The 15,985-nt window shown below is 38.0% G+C and overlaps 1 protein-coding gene across 1 annotated transcript; it reads left to right on the top strand.

The window, feature by feature from the left end:
* The first annotated feature begins 872 nt into the window (after positions 1–872).
* prodhb (proline dehydrogenase (oxidase) 1b) lies at positions 873–15,649 on the top strand. Its single transcript, XM_072433292.1, has 14 exons — positions 873–1,273; positions 1,993–2,195; positions 6,308–6,342; positions 6,433–6,582; positions 6,750–6,814; positions 6,906–7,022; positions 7,400–7,473; positions 7,559–7,640; positions 8,010–8,102; positions 8,495–8,641; positions 10,268–10,443; positions 11,578–11,676; positions 11,780–11,868; positions 14,470–15,649. The coding sequence occupies exons 1-14, from the start codon at positions 956–958 to the stop codon at positions 14,658–14,660; spliced, it is 1,839 nt and encodes a 612-aa protein (XP_072289393.1). The 5' UTR covers positions 873–955; the 3' UTR covers positions 14,661–15,649.
* The last annotated feature ends 336 nt before the right edge of the window (positions 15,650–15,985 follow it).

The following is a 15,985-nucleotide window of genomic DNA, read 5'->3' as shown; positions in this document are numbered from 1 at the left end:
GACAAAAGCTGACGTGTGATAGAGCCATTATGGGACTTGAGTTTACTGTCAGGTTTGTTCATTGTGACTTCAGACCACGATTAAGATATTTTTATGTGTTTACTCTTTAATTGTCCCACCTGCACACTTAACTGCATGGATTTTATAATAAAGTGATTCAACTTGACTGTCCCACTTTATATTCAATCCTACACAATTAATTTCACGTGACAATAAGCCTACATCGAGCCCCACAACCATGATTTAGAATATACTGTATGTGCCATTAGTGTGTGTGTGTGTGTGTGTGTGTGTGTGTAAATTGGGGGTGAAGGGTGAGGGCAGAGAGGGCAGCTACACAGCCACAGGACAATGGCTCCCCCGTCTGTTAAAGCGCACGAACTGAGAATGAAACACGAAATAATAATACATAAATTGACGGCTAAATTCACATTTAGTTCGGAAAATAAAAGAAGGAAAACATGTGGATGAGTTTTATTTAAAAATGAAAACGTTCATTATCAAATCAATGAGTAAATAATATCTTTGGCTTTGGGCCTGAATAAGCCAAGAGTAGGTGCGTATGACAAGCAGTGAATTTGTCTGAATTTAAATATCAAAATTGCCTAATTAACATATGTATGTGTATTATTATTATTATTATTATTATTAAAGGCGGAAGTTGTAAAAATGTTTTATAAATAACGACTGTGTTGAGTTGGCTGAAAGTTATCCTCTTAGCCTGTTTAAATGCTATTATTTACGTAAATTCTGGACACAAGTAACAATAATCAATCGTCATTTGCCGTCATGGAGTAACCACCGCCTCGCCCCCTGCAGAGCCTGTGATAGGACAGAGAGAAGGTGGAACTGAGGGCGCACCTGAGCTCACGTCTGAGTCACGGGAGCCGAGCCCTCAGCAGCGGACCAACAGTCGGTTTTAGTTTTTGTTTTGGACAGAGAACTTATCAAACACATGCTTCATGTCCGGACTGCGCCATCCCTGACTCGGACAGGGGTCAAGCAGTACCTCTTTCCTCAAAGAGCCCGGTCCAGCACCTCGGTTGTCTCGGACGCGCGGACAGAGCACACCGGCACTGAGCCGGACGGTCCCGGACAGTTGGGTCAAGAGAAGCGCGGCCCCAGCTCTTCTACCAGCCGCACTAATGAGATCTCCGTAGACTTTGAACAGACCCAGGAGGCTTATAAGAGCAAAGACTCGTTAGAACTGGTCAGAAGTTTGCTGGTTTTCAAACTCTGCTCCTATGACTTCCTTGTCAACCAGAATAAAGAGGTAATGAGCTTCAACCTGGTCGTGCACAGCACGCATTAGACTGCACAGCACCAGCTTAAGTCTGTGTAGCAAGAATAACACACCTAGTAAATGTATTTACTATCTATTTACTATCTATCTATTTGCACCAAAATGTTGTGACATTGTCCATACATATTTTCTAATTTTCTACACTGTATTGTGAACACATTTGCATACTTTTATTTCCCAATGTTACATCACAACTGACAAGGACTTGCTCTAAAACAGTAAACAGAGCTGTTAGTCTTACATGTCTAATGCCTCAGGCAGCCTCACGTGGAACAGTCACATCTCATGTTACATCCAGTTTTCCAGCACATGTTAGAAGCCTTGAACAGCAGTGCAGAGACACGGTTGCAAAACAAAAGTCACCAACAACTACCAACGACAGCTCATTCTAGAACTTTTTGTGTGCAGGTGAATGTAACATTTGAAATATACATTGACAGGTGCTGCCCAGTGGTGGAGTGGTTAAGGCACAGCACATATATGCCAGGCTCCAAGTGCAGCTGCATTCCTCATTTCCTGTCTAATAGAACATACGGGCAAAAAAATCTTTAAAAAAAAAACAAAAACAAAAAAAGACATTGACCGATAATGTTGTTTTGCTACCTCCAAAACATGCCCAGACTCAGCCTTTGCTTAACTCTTAACTCCCCACGGTTACTTCCCTTCTGTGCTGTTTTGTTTCTGGTCAGATTACTGCTTTGGGAAAGAGGATTCTGGGGCACAGAGCCTTTAACCAGGTGATGAAGATGACCTTCTATGGCCAGTTTGTGGCTGGTGAGGACCATGTGGCCATTAAACCACTCATCCAAAAGAACCAGGCGTATGGCGTGGGCTCTGTGCTGGACTACAGCGTCGAGGAAGACATCGGCCTGGAGGAAACCGAGCTAAATGAGTATGGAAGTTATGATATTACCAAACATTGTAAATACTAATTCAGGCGGCTAAAATCAATCAATGAAAATCAAAAACAATTGAAGGCAACATTAGATATTATTCTGAAATATTTCTCGGACAAAACCAATTCCGTTAAATGTAATTTATTTTACGCAACACTTGTAGTCTTGTTATGGATGATTAGTAGCTTTAATAGGTTTTAGTATAAAAAATGCTGTATCAGTGAGTAGCAAACAACATATTTCCAAAACTACCGCAAATGTTTATTTTTTTTCTCATTACCCAGGTTATTGTTTTGCATTTCTAGTGAAGTCATATTATTTTGCCTCTACTGAATGCAGAGAAAATACTTGTAGTGCTTTGCGTTGAGACTAAAGTTGTCAGAAGGCTGAGCAGATCAAATGACCAGTGAAGTCTATTATGTCTCTGGATTGGTCGGAAAGAATGTCACACTTCCAGTGACACTGGGAGATCAATGCAACCACAAACCTTATGTAACATCACCTCTGAGTCATACCATAACACTCCCTTAAGAAAAACACATCACTGCTCATCAACACATTGTCTAACCTATTGCAGTACTTACCGTGTAGTATCAATTGTAGTAGATTGCAGCATTTTATTTTGTCTTAATATAGTAATCATATAGCACTTAGGGCTGGGCAATATTGACAAAAATGAATGTCTATATATTTTTGATTAAAAAAATGTGAAATGTCTGTTAAATAAATCAGAACGTACCTTTATTTGTACCTTTATTTTACAACACAATTTTTCTCATTTTTGTCGTATAAAATAATAATTATAGCAACGTGTTTAGAGTCAAATATGGCATGCATAAATTAAATATTTACTCATAAAATAAGGTAAAAAATAAACTTGGTCTCAGTATGTAGACAGATATTACAGATGGTCGGAAATCAGAAAGTGAACACTGCATGAATAGTATTGTTAAAGTGGCAAGCTCTTTTTGTAAATTGTAATAGTAAATAGTTTTCTATCTACAATACACTCAATATTCACATTTTACATATACATATTTTTGCTATTCTCTATCGTTTAACTGCAATGCCTCATGGACCTATAGAGTTTTTAAGACTAATTTCTTGGAAGCATTTACTCTGACACCAAGTCAATATTGATCTAAAATGATAGAAACGGGTTTATTGACTTTTGGGGAAATTGCAGAACTGAGTTTTCTTCATGGTGGTCTTAGCAGGTAATTAAAAAAACAACAACAACAACATAATAATAATAATAGTTATTATTATTAAAATTAATTATAATAATGGCACAATATGACAAAACCTAACTAACATTACAACACAACAAGTACCACATTCCAGTCCCATCTAGCTCAATCATGTCCAAATTAACAACATATGTTTTTATTGTAGGGTATATTTTTGATTCTACACATAAGACCTATAAGAAGGAGTCTGAATTCTAAAATAAAGTCTTAACTAAGTACAAAACTGTGAGTGGAGATAGGGTTAGGTGAGAAATTAAATGATCTGAGCACTCAAGCCTTAAACGCAGGATGATACTCAAACATGCATGAGTTGGTCAATATACAAGTTATAATAAGTTAATTTTGAGAGAATACCATTGGTTACAGCTCATAAAAGTCAATTTTACATAACATGTTGTCTTTAACATAAAAATACACAACATAACATATATTTTTTAAAAGTCTGTGCAACATTTATTGTTAATGACCAAGCACAGGTCGACCTTTTTTGGATTTATAAAGGTCAAATGGAGTGAATAGACAAAGCTGTTTTAAACATGTTAAATGTGCTGCCCTACCGTGACAGATGGCTTTAATGTCTCCATAGCCAGACCCAAAGTTATTATATTGTCTTGTCACATCCGGCTCAGCTATAAAACCACGTTGATACCCTTACTTTTGGAGATGTTTGATTGTTTCTCTTTTTTATAGCACCAGTTGTAACAAGGTATTGCACTGAGCTTTGATATACCTTGTCAGAGGCCGGCTGCTTGGAAACATCAAAAGAGCTATCAAAAACCCCGACCCGGCAATGCTTTTGTATGGCAAACATATACACACACCTTCAAACCATAAGGCAGGAGGACAAGGCACATTAAGCTAGCTTGATCTCAGACAGGGAGCGTAGACAGGCTCTCAATGATCTGTCAAGATAGCAACAACAACACGAGTCAGTTCTTTCTGCTAAAGAAGATATAAGGAAGGGAAAGGCTTGATGTTGACACTGAAACGACATGATTGTAAAGATATAGAGTGAAGGCCAGCTTTTGCAACTTTACTCAAACTCGACTGATATTCAAGCACATTGTACTATAGAAACTAGGAGTTCTTTTTTTCCTGTGTGTTAGGACTATCACAAGGAAGCAACATCCACGTTTAAGGTGCACTATTTACCTTTTCTGTCCACACCCTTCTTGTTTCCAGGGAGATTGTTTTGCTTGCTCCATAGTTTGACATTAAACTCATTCTTCTTGCATAAATTCTGTAACAGGTGTTTTTGGTCTTAAAAAACATGCTTTATCACTGTGAATGAGCTTGCCTATCCACGGATCGGACCTGTAACCTGTAACTGCCACTGTCAAGGGATTTAATTTATAAAGCGTGCATGTGTAGAAAATCGGGTTAAGTTTGGGATTTGTTTTGTTTTTTCATTTTGAACCTGTCCGCGCACGCGCACAGAAACGAGATACTGGCTCATGTTGTTTGGTTTTAAGAGAAGCTGGACATAAAGTTGATTTAAAGCAAGTGTCCGCCGTCCCCCTCCTAACCTCCTCTGTGAGCACATAAAACATACCCACATCAAGCTCAGGTATATAAACTAAAAATCATCACATTTGAGCAATATTTTACTGCCCATGTGTCAATCAAAATGGCTCATTATCGGCTCATGTTTAGGCAAATTGCATTCCCAACTCACTTTGCATTGTCCTCACATGGTGGACTGGAGGCATGAAAGGAAGGCTCATACTCAGGTTTCTGTCTGCAAACACTGGAGTATGAACGTGTGAATGAGCAGAGGGGGCAAAAGTACTTAAGTTCTTTACTCAAGTAAAAGTACACCATCGTAGCCTATATGTTAGAAATAAAACACAGTATTTTATTTTTCTCTCTCCACGTTTTCGCTTGTTAACAATGATAATGGTTGAATAAATAAAAAGAGAAGAATGTATAATGTAAGGAGTAGAAAGTGCAGATTCTTGGGTTTAAAAAGTAAAGAGTAGAAGGAAGACGGTGCCAGCAATGTTCAGACAAATTTACTTAAATACAGTAACGTAGAGCACATACTTTGTTACTCGCCACCTCTGTGAATTGGTAAGTGGTTTCTTGATGTTATGTGCTTTGAGTGCCTCAAACGTCGAAAAGCGCTACCATATTTTCCGGACTATAAGTCGCACCAGCCAAAAAATGTATAAGAGAGAAGAAAAAAAACATATATAGGTCGCACTGGAGTATGAAATGCAGTTGCAAGTGTGAAAATACAGATAATATCACATATAAGTCGCTCCGGAGTATAAGTATAAGTACAAATATAAGTATAAGCCACACCCCGGCCAAAACTATGAAAAAAAGGTGCGACTTATAGTCCGGAAAATACAGTATATACATTTATTTTCTAAATAGTTAACTTAAAAACCTTATTTGAAGCTATATCATCTCCATAGAGACATGCTCAAACAGTAGACATAACAATGACCTGTGAATGTTCAGTCTTATTGGTTTGCAAGAATTTATTCTGTTTGCAAATATTTGTTCTTCAAATGGGGAGCAGTCTTATACTAGTGTAAAACAGCACTACTGTCAGCCATATACTGTTAGCCAAAACATTGAAAAAAATATGTACATACTTTGACTTGGCTTTTGTTTAAAACTTTCTGAGTTAAAAAAAAGACAACAAAAATAACTCTTTTCTCATTGCTTTTCGTAACGCATTTTCCAATCTAGATAAGTAAGAACTTGAGTGTGGACTTGACACTGCAACAACAAAACATAACAATGATGATGCAGTTTATTTTTAAATTAACTGTCTGTTGAAATCTTGTGCAACTTGCCTGTTCGATAATTCCACCTAAACAAACTGTGTTTACTGTCTATTCTTTCAGCTCCTTTGCATCTGCCACAGACGCACGCCATCTCGGTAAGCCACTTTTATTGTTTTGTTCTCAGTCTTTGAGGTAGAATGATGTAATTAGGAGTAATCACAATGCAAATTTGTGTGAACCCCCAGGCAACGATCACGAAGGGACACAATATTCAGTGCACAATGACTTCAGAAAGCTTCGCGGCGGAGTAAACGGAGACCCAACATATTTCCATGCAGACGAGTCCAAATGCGACCACCACATGGAGACGTTTATCAAGTGCATAAAGGCGTCTGGTTGGTAAAGCCAATTTAAAGATAGAGAAATGGTCTGTTTAATTATTTAACCCTGTCTAACTGTCCAGACCAATGTAGCGTCCCCTGTTTACCACCGCTTGCAACACAGTATGCTTTTTTGAGTTCATTTCTTGAATTTTTAATGTTGAGTGTGTTGTGACATTCAGGTGGAACGTCCATGGATGGATTTTCTGCCATCAAAATGACTGCACTGGGAAGACCTCAATTTCTGGTAGGCGCTGTGAACGAATTTGGACTTTTCTAAGAAGAGTATATAATGGACCGGGCTGACCGCGATGTTTTTTTTTTTATTCCTTCTAAAGCTGGAGTTCTCAGAGGTCTTAGTAAAGTGGCACATCTTCTTTAATTTTCTGGCCTTGAAGCAGGAGAAGGGCAGTGGAGGAGTCTTGGAACGAAGGATAGATCTAACACAACTACAGGTAAACAAGTACAAGTACAAGTTCATTTGCAAACACATATTTCTGTAACTATATTGCACAAAAATAAATGTGTCTTTTGAAAACACTGGCTACGTTTACAAGCACATGTGAACATTATCGGATTTATGGGGTAATCGGATTATTGAAAGGGCAAAATCGGATTTATTTATTTTGTCGAGTTAACATATTTTTCTGGCTAAAAATATCGTATAATAAATTTTTTTTAAATCTAAACACACCCACTGATATATAAGAAGTAAATTGTACACCCCGGATGCCTCTTAGTTGTTTTTACAAATGTACTATATGGATTACAATTACAACCACCATTTTACTGACAAAAGAACACATTGTATTTGGTTATTGGACGTCTATAGGATTTACTGACCAAACTGGGCGCCACTGGAGACTATCATGGCTGGTTTATTGAAAACAACAAAGGATCTTCTGGGTGAGAATACACTGGCTTTATTCCATATCCACTATAGTCTACCAAAGCTAGAAAACAAATGCAGTATCATGTCTCTGTCTTATAGAACCATTGATGTATTGGACTGGAACAGCCTTTTAGATGATAGAGAACGGAGTGCAGACTTGCTTGTTGTGCCAAACATCGAAGTAAGTGCAAAAGAAAGTATATTTGTATTTATAAAGAGTAGCAATTTACTCAATCTGAATCTAATCTGTGGGAGGTATTTCCAGTTCATGAAAAAAGCGAGTGATTTGTCGTTCCAGTCTAACCACCGTGTTTTAGTTAAACGACGAGCGTATTGTCATTTTTTCTTACAATTAGGTACTTCCGAGTCGATTTAAATATTTCAAATTGTAAGTTACAAACTTGAAAATAATATGAATGATACTAATAGAGTAATGAAAACATTGCAATAAAGTATTTTTAAAAATCCACCTCAACGTTAGATTTGATACCAGGCCCTTGTAATCAGAATACAGCTAAAGGAATATATTTTCCGCCTTGTTATTTTGCAGCGAGGTAAGCTGGATCCTTTACTGAAGGATTTCACAGATGAAGATGAAAAGCAGTTGCAGAGGATTTTGCAGCGCATGGATGTATTGGCTAAGGTATGCTTTCTAATGAAACTTATGGTCCTTTTAAAAACACAATAGCTTGTGCATTTCTTGTTTGTCTCTCAGGAGCAAACAACGTTTCCAATGTTACATGTTTTATAAAGTCAAACATACTTTTTTTGACGTTGTGGCATTTTCAGTGAAGCTTCTTGCGATCCGTCTTCATTATACACATCCCTAAAGCACCCACATATCCACCGAGTATAAAAAGATGTGTCTCACAGATAATAGAACTGCAGAAATGGAAAAAGTCTGCTGCTAATGACCGTTATAATTAGCACAATGACACATGCACCATATTGCTAACAGTCTCAGGGCACTTGCTATACAGATAAAAGTGTGTGCTTTTAGAGCTGATGCTGTTCTCTTGACTTATGTCTTTGCAGTGTGCAGTGGAGAACGGGGTGCGCTTGATGGTGGATGCAGAACAGACCTACTTACAGCCTGCTATCAGCCGACTCACTCTGGAAATGCAAAAGATCTACAACAAAGACAAGCCTGTCATCTTCAACACTTACCAATGTTACCTCAAGGTCAGATTGTACACGGCTCAGATACATTTACAGCAGGAAGAATTTATCATGAAAACATGGGTAGATCACTCAGACTTGGAGATTTGTTTAATTTACATCAAACATTAATATTTACTGTGTATGACAGTATGAGCACATGAAGGATGATGAATAGCATATGAGAAGAAATTACTTTTGTTACTATTTTACAACAACTACATCTTAACTGGCCTCAATAAAGCATGAACGATCAATGCGTTTATTTAGGATGAGTAAGTACTTAATTTAGGGGTTACAAACTATTAAAGGAGAAATACTCTGCAAAATTTAAACCTTACAATAATGTTGTGATTTAAAATTGTCTCAGTACTATTTGGCTTCCATCTCAAAAGATGAGGGACCCTGTTTACTCAGGCGGTCGCCTCCTGTGATACAGAAAACACTGAACATATAATAAAAAAACACCTGTAAAAAACACATATTATAGTCACCATACCGGTTTTGAGCATTTCTGTATCCAACATGCATTGATAGTTTGATGGCATTGATTGGCATAGCTGTTTTATATTTGATGGTTAATTCCCACTGTTTCCAGCAGAGGGCGATCACATACTTAAAGGTCCCATAACATGCAAAATTGACTTTTCAGAGCTTTTAACCTTCTTACATTGCTATTTGTGCTTCATATATGTGCCCAGAGTGTCTTTTTTTGATTGCTTCCCGCAGTGTTTAGCTATATTACAGACTATCTCCTTTCCTCAAATCTCCAAACTGACGGGCGGTGTTCACAGGACCGCGTCATAATCACAGGCATGCGTCACCATCCACCCTATATATATATATATATATATATATATATATATATATATATATATATATATATATATATATATATATCTGTTCTGCGCACGCTGTAGAATAAACACCAGATTTATTTCGGCTCAAAGTAGTGTTGATCTGAAGTTCTATCGTTTCTCACTCAGTCGCGCGGAGCGGCGCAGCAGACAGCTGTGGGGCTACGTCACGGGTGGGCGGGGCACACACGCGCTCTGAGACTACGTCACGGGTTGGGCGGGGGAGCCAGATCGCTCTTCGCAAGGGTGGGGGTGAATATCAAACCAAGCCGTCTGCATTTCCGGGTTGGTGAGGGGCTCCAAGGTCTGGGTGATATTTCTTAACTATTATGTTAAGGGTGTTGCACAACCCTTATTATTATCAATTATACACTTAGGATAGACCACGAAACGTGAAAAAAGCACGTTATGGCACCTTTAAACATTCTTATAAATCTTAAATGCCAACGTTGAGAGCCCAAAAGTTTGTGCATAGGGTTCCATTCTCAGCAATATTTTAGTGTCATAGTAGTAATTTTTAGTAAAACAAGCCTCAAAATAACAAACTCTTATTAAGTTAAAACAACATTTCAGACAGCTTTTGAAAAGTCCTATATAATTAACTTGGACAGTAATTACATTTTGTATTTCAGGGGAAATCAGTTCAAGGTTTTTGTGTTTGCTCAATACAATTGTTTTGAGCAACACTTGATTCATATTTTGCTATTCTCAATGCAGCTTCAGTGCTTCTAATAGAGGTACATTGGATGTTTGTAATCAGCATGTTTAAGTGCTCACAGTTCTGACCTTGCAGGAAGCCTTTGCCAGTGTAAACATGGATGTCGAACTGTCCCGTCGGGAGGGCTGGCGTTTTGCTGCTAAGCTTGTGCGTGGAGCTTACATGTATCAGGAGCGAGAGAGAGCTGAGGAGCTGGGATATGAAGACCCTATAAACCCTGACTACGAGGCCACAAACAGGATGTACCATAGGCAAGAGAACATAACCTTTGAAACAGGCACTTTGTTGATGAAAGGACACATATTTTTTTCCATTTTGAATCTCAAAAAGTCACATCCGAAACTCTCATATGAAAAGATGCTTGGGTTTAAGTGATACTGACCTTTGGTGTATAATTTTATAACTGTGCTCTGTGCCATTGTCCAAGTACAAGCAGTATAATTTCAGTGGGGCTCTGTACTGCACTCTGTTGACCTTATTTAAAGCAGCACAATGAGATATTCCCAGAGAGAACAAGATTGTAGGTTATGCAGAGGAAAAAGCTCGGGCTTTTGAGCTAAATGGCCCACAGCATCTTCTTTATGTGCAGCATGAGCCCAGATTGTGTGGTATATTACAATACAGGCCACACCATTATTCAAAGCCTACTTTTTCAGCAGAACACAGCCGTGCATCTTAACATGCTACTTAAATGTTAATGTGACACTTTGTTTTTTTTACACTGTGTATATAATGCACTCATAATGTAAAATGCTGTATGGATGAGATTAAGCTGCACCTACACAGAACTGTCTTTGCAGTAGTGCATATAGTAAATGAGGTGGCCTATTTTTATTTTTAAAGAATCAATAATGATTCCCAATAATATGAAGAGCTAATTAATATAATGTTGTATTAGTGTTTTCAAAAGTAAAATATATTGTAATGCTATACAATATTTTTTTCCATCCTTATAAGATGCACTTGATTCACACTTTTGTTGATAATATGTGTAAAATATATATTCTAATGTTCATATATTATTGTAATAAACCAGGAAGCAAACCAGAGTACTTTCAGCCCGGGTAATACACTACAGTCCCAAGCCTGTACTGATGTGAATTCGATATACACTAAAAGACAATCGCTTGGTTACTTCTTAGTTATAGCTAATGACAATAATCATGGGTTTCAGCTTCTTGAGAACCTGAGAACCTGAGAACTTTGGCCATTCAAAATGATTTCATATGAATTGTTTATTGCTATGGCAACAGAGCAACTTTTACTTCACTGTGAAACCCATGAATAGTTACAGTGACCAATGACATGTGTTTCTAGTATAATGTAATCAGAATTGTGCCCACATAAGATGAAGATTATACATGTTTTCCTCCCGTTCGTGTCAGGTGCCTGGACTTTGTGCTGGATGAGATCGCACTAAACGGAATGGCCAACGTGATGGTGGCTTCACACAATGAGGACACAGTCAAACACACCTTGAGGCGGTATGGAGTCTGCGCTGTGGAAATCTGCTTAGTATTGACCAGTGTCTTTAAATCTGTGTAACCTGGTGTGCTTTGTTGTGGTTTGTTTGTCTCTCTTCTCCAGAATGAATGAGCTTGGTCTTATGCCCAGGGAGAACAAGGTGTACTTTGGACAACTACTGGGAATGTGTGATCAGATCAGCTTTCCCCTGGGTAACCACATATTTCTACACCAATTTTTGTTTGGAAGTATCCTACTGAATATAACAGTTTGTGTTAAGAACATTGTAAAATACCTCTAGAGGACAGGTTAGAATTTGCCAATACAGATATTAACAATCAAAAATAAATATCACTTGTCCTATCACTATGTCCTAAAACAATGAAACTAGTAAATAAATACATACATACATACATACTGTACACACACACACACACACACACACACACACACACACACACACACACACATACATACATACATACATTTATAAATGGCGATAAACTGATAAAATACATTTTATTAAGCCAATTTTTATTAAGTACTGCATTCTCTACTGGGTAAACGTACATTGCCCCAGTGTCCTGCTTGTAAAGTGCACAAAATATACAGGATATTCCAATGTTGACAACATTTGTACATGTTTTGCTCCAAACACAATGCCATTCACTTGCTCTATCTGTCAGCTATTGTCTCCAACAGATGTTCCTATCCTGTTTGTGCATAGAACATGTCTACAGTCCATAACATGACATATGAACTGACACTCTCTGCTATTGACAAGCTGTCCAAGGCCCTCAACACTAACTACTTTGTTCGTCTGGAAGATTGACAGCAGCGGTGGGCAGTTGTCTGTCAATGTGAGGCTTGAGCTGAGCTAGATCGGTCCTGTTTGATGATAAAAGACACACAGTAAAGGTTATCTGGTTTCAGTTTGGCATTGGAGAAACTATAAATGTCTTTACAAGGAAGTTTTGAAGACATTTGTGGTTTTCTGTTTTTGTTGGCTTACACACTTTATAGCACAGTAATAGAAGGAATAGCATGATTAACTACAATAACGATGGAGTCATACATTTTGTAGCATGTTTCATGAGTATTAGCTAAGAAAGTACAAACCATGTTTCCTGGTGATTTATAACCTGTATACTGTGTGCAGGGTTAGGATTAATCAAGTCGAAGGACAGATGAGTAATTAAACCGTGATAGCCATTATAGCTGTCAAAAATGTTTATTACTTGACTGATTAGTTTATTGGTATTATTATTTTATGAACAGCAGAAAGGAGAATACATGGATTGTGTTAACTGGAGGTTTGGTGATGAATTGTGATTTTTGTTCTGCTTGTTTACATACAATTATGAAATTTAACCCAAAAACACTGGGTCAAATACATGGTGGAATCATAAAGATGGGTTTGAGAACTTTTGCTCATTCTACGTCTCCTTTGTCAATGAATCGATGCACAGGCAAATCTTTAGTCAATTACTGCCATATTTACATGTTTATTTCATGTTATTCTCATCCTGTTATTCTCGTACTATTACTGTAGTTTAAAGTCAAGTTCTCTTCATAAGAATTGTGTTTTTGGAAAAGAGTAAATGAATATACTTTCAAGGAGTTGGCAAATGGGCCCTGAAGTTATTAGTTTAGAGATGACTGAACCATATGTGAGATAGGGCCTATGCCTCAGAGGTCTGTGCTCTCAACCGCTTCTATGAAGTATTCATATTTATATAGTGTTAAACGGGTTTAGAAACAGCTGCTAGGTATAATCATAGAGCCTTTGAAAAAGGCAAAAACCAAATATTAGAATTTAAGATGATTTATTATATCGCTGTATAATGAATCTGAACTTTAAAGACCCAGTTCAAAGATTGATAATTATATATAGTTTTAATGGTGCTTGAACATGCACTTTTTGATAATATATGGTTGAAGTATATTCCCAGTAATGTATAGTTGCTAAACCTGATTTTGTTTGTAGTTTATTGTTAGATGTTAGAGGCTTGTCATTGCCCAGTGGCAGGCCCATGTGCATTCTGACCCACTCGGCACCACTCTGACCACAAACACACTTTTCAATGCAATACTGACCACATCTTCTGAAAAGGCCTGCAGCGCTTCTTCTTTCTCCGTAAACTTTGCAAACTACAGATTCACATATCAATTTTTGCCGTGTTCGGCCGTAGTTGGCTTTGCCTGATTTGGCTTTTTTGTGGATATTATTTGTTATTGTTATTATTTATTTTATGAATTTGCTTTGACTAGAAATGTTATACCGTCCCACTTATACTTCTGACAGCTAATGCATTTGCATTTTTGACGGTATTTCTGATTAAGCAGAAAGTCCATTTATTTGAGCGGAGAACGAGTGAATATTCCTGTCGCTAAAATTTTAATAAAGTATGTTGAGTTGTGTAAAATGTCCAATGTTTGAATGAGGTGGTGCACACTTAAAGCAGAACTAAGTAACATTTTCACCTTATTGAAGGTCTGTAAGTCAATGTGATGGTTAATGTATTTTTAGGGCATTTGAAGTGCCCGTTGTCTCCCTCTGCTGTCTCTGGGTGGAAAACCAGCCTTGCGACTTTAGACAACTCGGCTGAAAAATCCTGGCTTTATATTTAATGTTTAGCAATGTGGAATGGTTTTGTATAAGACCCTTATTATAATAAAAAAAATATATATAAGAAAGAAAAAAAAGTGTTTTCCCAAGGGAGCTCTTTGGCCAAAGTTACTTAGTTCTGCTTTAACACTTTGTACAGGTAAATACATTTATCTTGTCCTATTCTTTTAATATTTTCCTGCAGGCCAGGCTGGCTTCCCTGTCTACAAGTACGTTCCCTATGGACCGGTGGACGAGGTGATGCCCTACCTTACGAGGAGGGCACAGGAGAACCGTGGCTTCATGCAGGGGGCCCAGAAAGAGCGCGAGCTGCTGTGGAAGGAGCTGAGACGCAGAGTGGGGTCGGGAGAGCTCTTTTACAGACCCGTCTACTGAGCGCGCACAGAGAGAGGGGGAGGGGTCAGTTGTACTTGAGTCTTTTATTTTGAAATTCTTGGGTGGATGGGTGCTGCTTTATTGTTGGCGCTGGATCTCCAAAAGCTGTCCCTCTGATGAACTCTGCTGAGGGTTATAAGTGCTCTCCTATTTTAGCTCATCTTCACTCTGTTTTGCACAGTCGTTTTTTGGAAAGTGTGCATTATCTAGCGTAAATATTAGTATTTTTAAATGTATTAGTCGGTAAAAAGATTTACAAAGAGGCCAATACCACAGAACCTTGTTGACATTAAAGCATTTCAGTCCCACAACCATAAGATGCAGGAGTCTGTCCTGACTTTACTTTGTCAACCTCAGCATGTATTGACTCCCAACTCTATTGCTCTCTACCACTCTCTATGTAACGTGCCTTTGCATCTTTAAGCATTCGTCATTCAGTCTCCCACTTGTCTATAAAGCTCCCATATCCATCAAGCAGGCACCTTTACTACTCCAAGAGGACTCCCTTAAATGTCACGCAGAGCAGCCAAGTGTCGACAACAATAATAAAAGTAACAAGCTTGATTTAAATGGCAGTAAAGGAGACATCAATATTCCCAGCCCACATTGTGTTTTTGGTGGGGTCACGGACAGCCAGACAGCCCCGGGAGGAAGGCTCTTTGTAACATTATGTGCTGTACTTGAAAGTGCTGTCGACTAGCTTTCACAAAGGGCCAGTTATTAATGGAATAATATTTTCATATGCATACTTCTTGTAAGTGGCCTTTGGTATAATCTTGGTCGGTGAGGTGTTGCAGACATATTCAGTATTCAATGAGTGTGTCTTTCATTATGGGTGCCTGGGAGGGTCTTTTGTGTTTGCTTTTCTTGTTGTGGGATATTATGCAGTGTAAGATTAAGATGGAGGTTTGCCTGTTGCTTATTTCTGTGTGATGGATGAACACTGTGCAAGTTGTGAACACTGAGTTTTCAAACATAAAAATATGTGTTTGTTTATTGTCTATTGTCTCATTTCAACCGTTTGTATCTGTGATCTTGTCCCATGACCATAGGTGAGGGTAGGGACTGAGAATGATCTGTAAATCGAGAGCTCTTGCCCCTTTTTAAGCATGAGATAGTAGGAGATAGTAGTAGTAGTAGTGGAAGTAATAGCGGAAGTAGTAGTAGTCATAGTAGAAGTATTGTAAACTACCTTTAGAATCAGAATAGGTTTATTGCCATTGTCAATGAACAAAATTCACAAACATAGGAATCGATGCACCAAGGGTTAAAGTGGTTAAAGTGACAGTGTTTAAGAAGTGTTCATGAGTCCAACGGCAGAGGGA

The sequence above is a fragment of the Eucyclogobius newberryi genome, unplaced genomic scaffold, assembly GCF_026437365.1.
Source record: "Eucyclogobius newberryi isolate DKJ021-1_F unplaced genomic scaffold, fEucNew1.0.hap1 SCAF_6, whole genome shotgun sequence".
Classification (NCBI taxonomy): Eukaryota; Metazoa; Chordata; class Actinopteri; order Gobiiformes; family Gobiidae; genus Eucyclogobius; species Eucyclogobius newberryi.
Note: the sequence above shows the minus strand (reverse complement) of the source record. Positions and strands in the feature narration are given on the sequence as shown.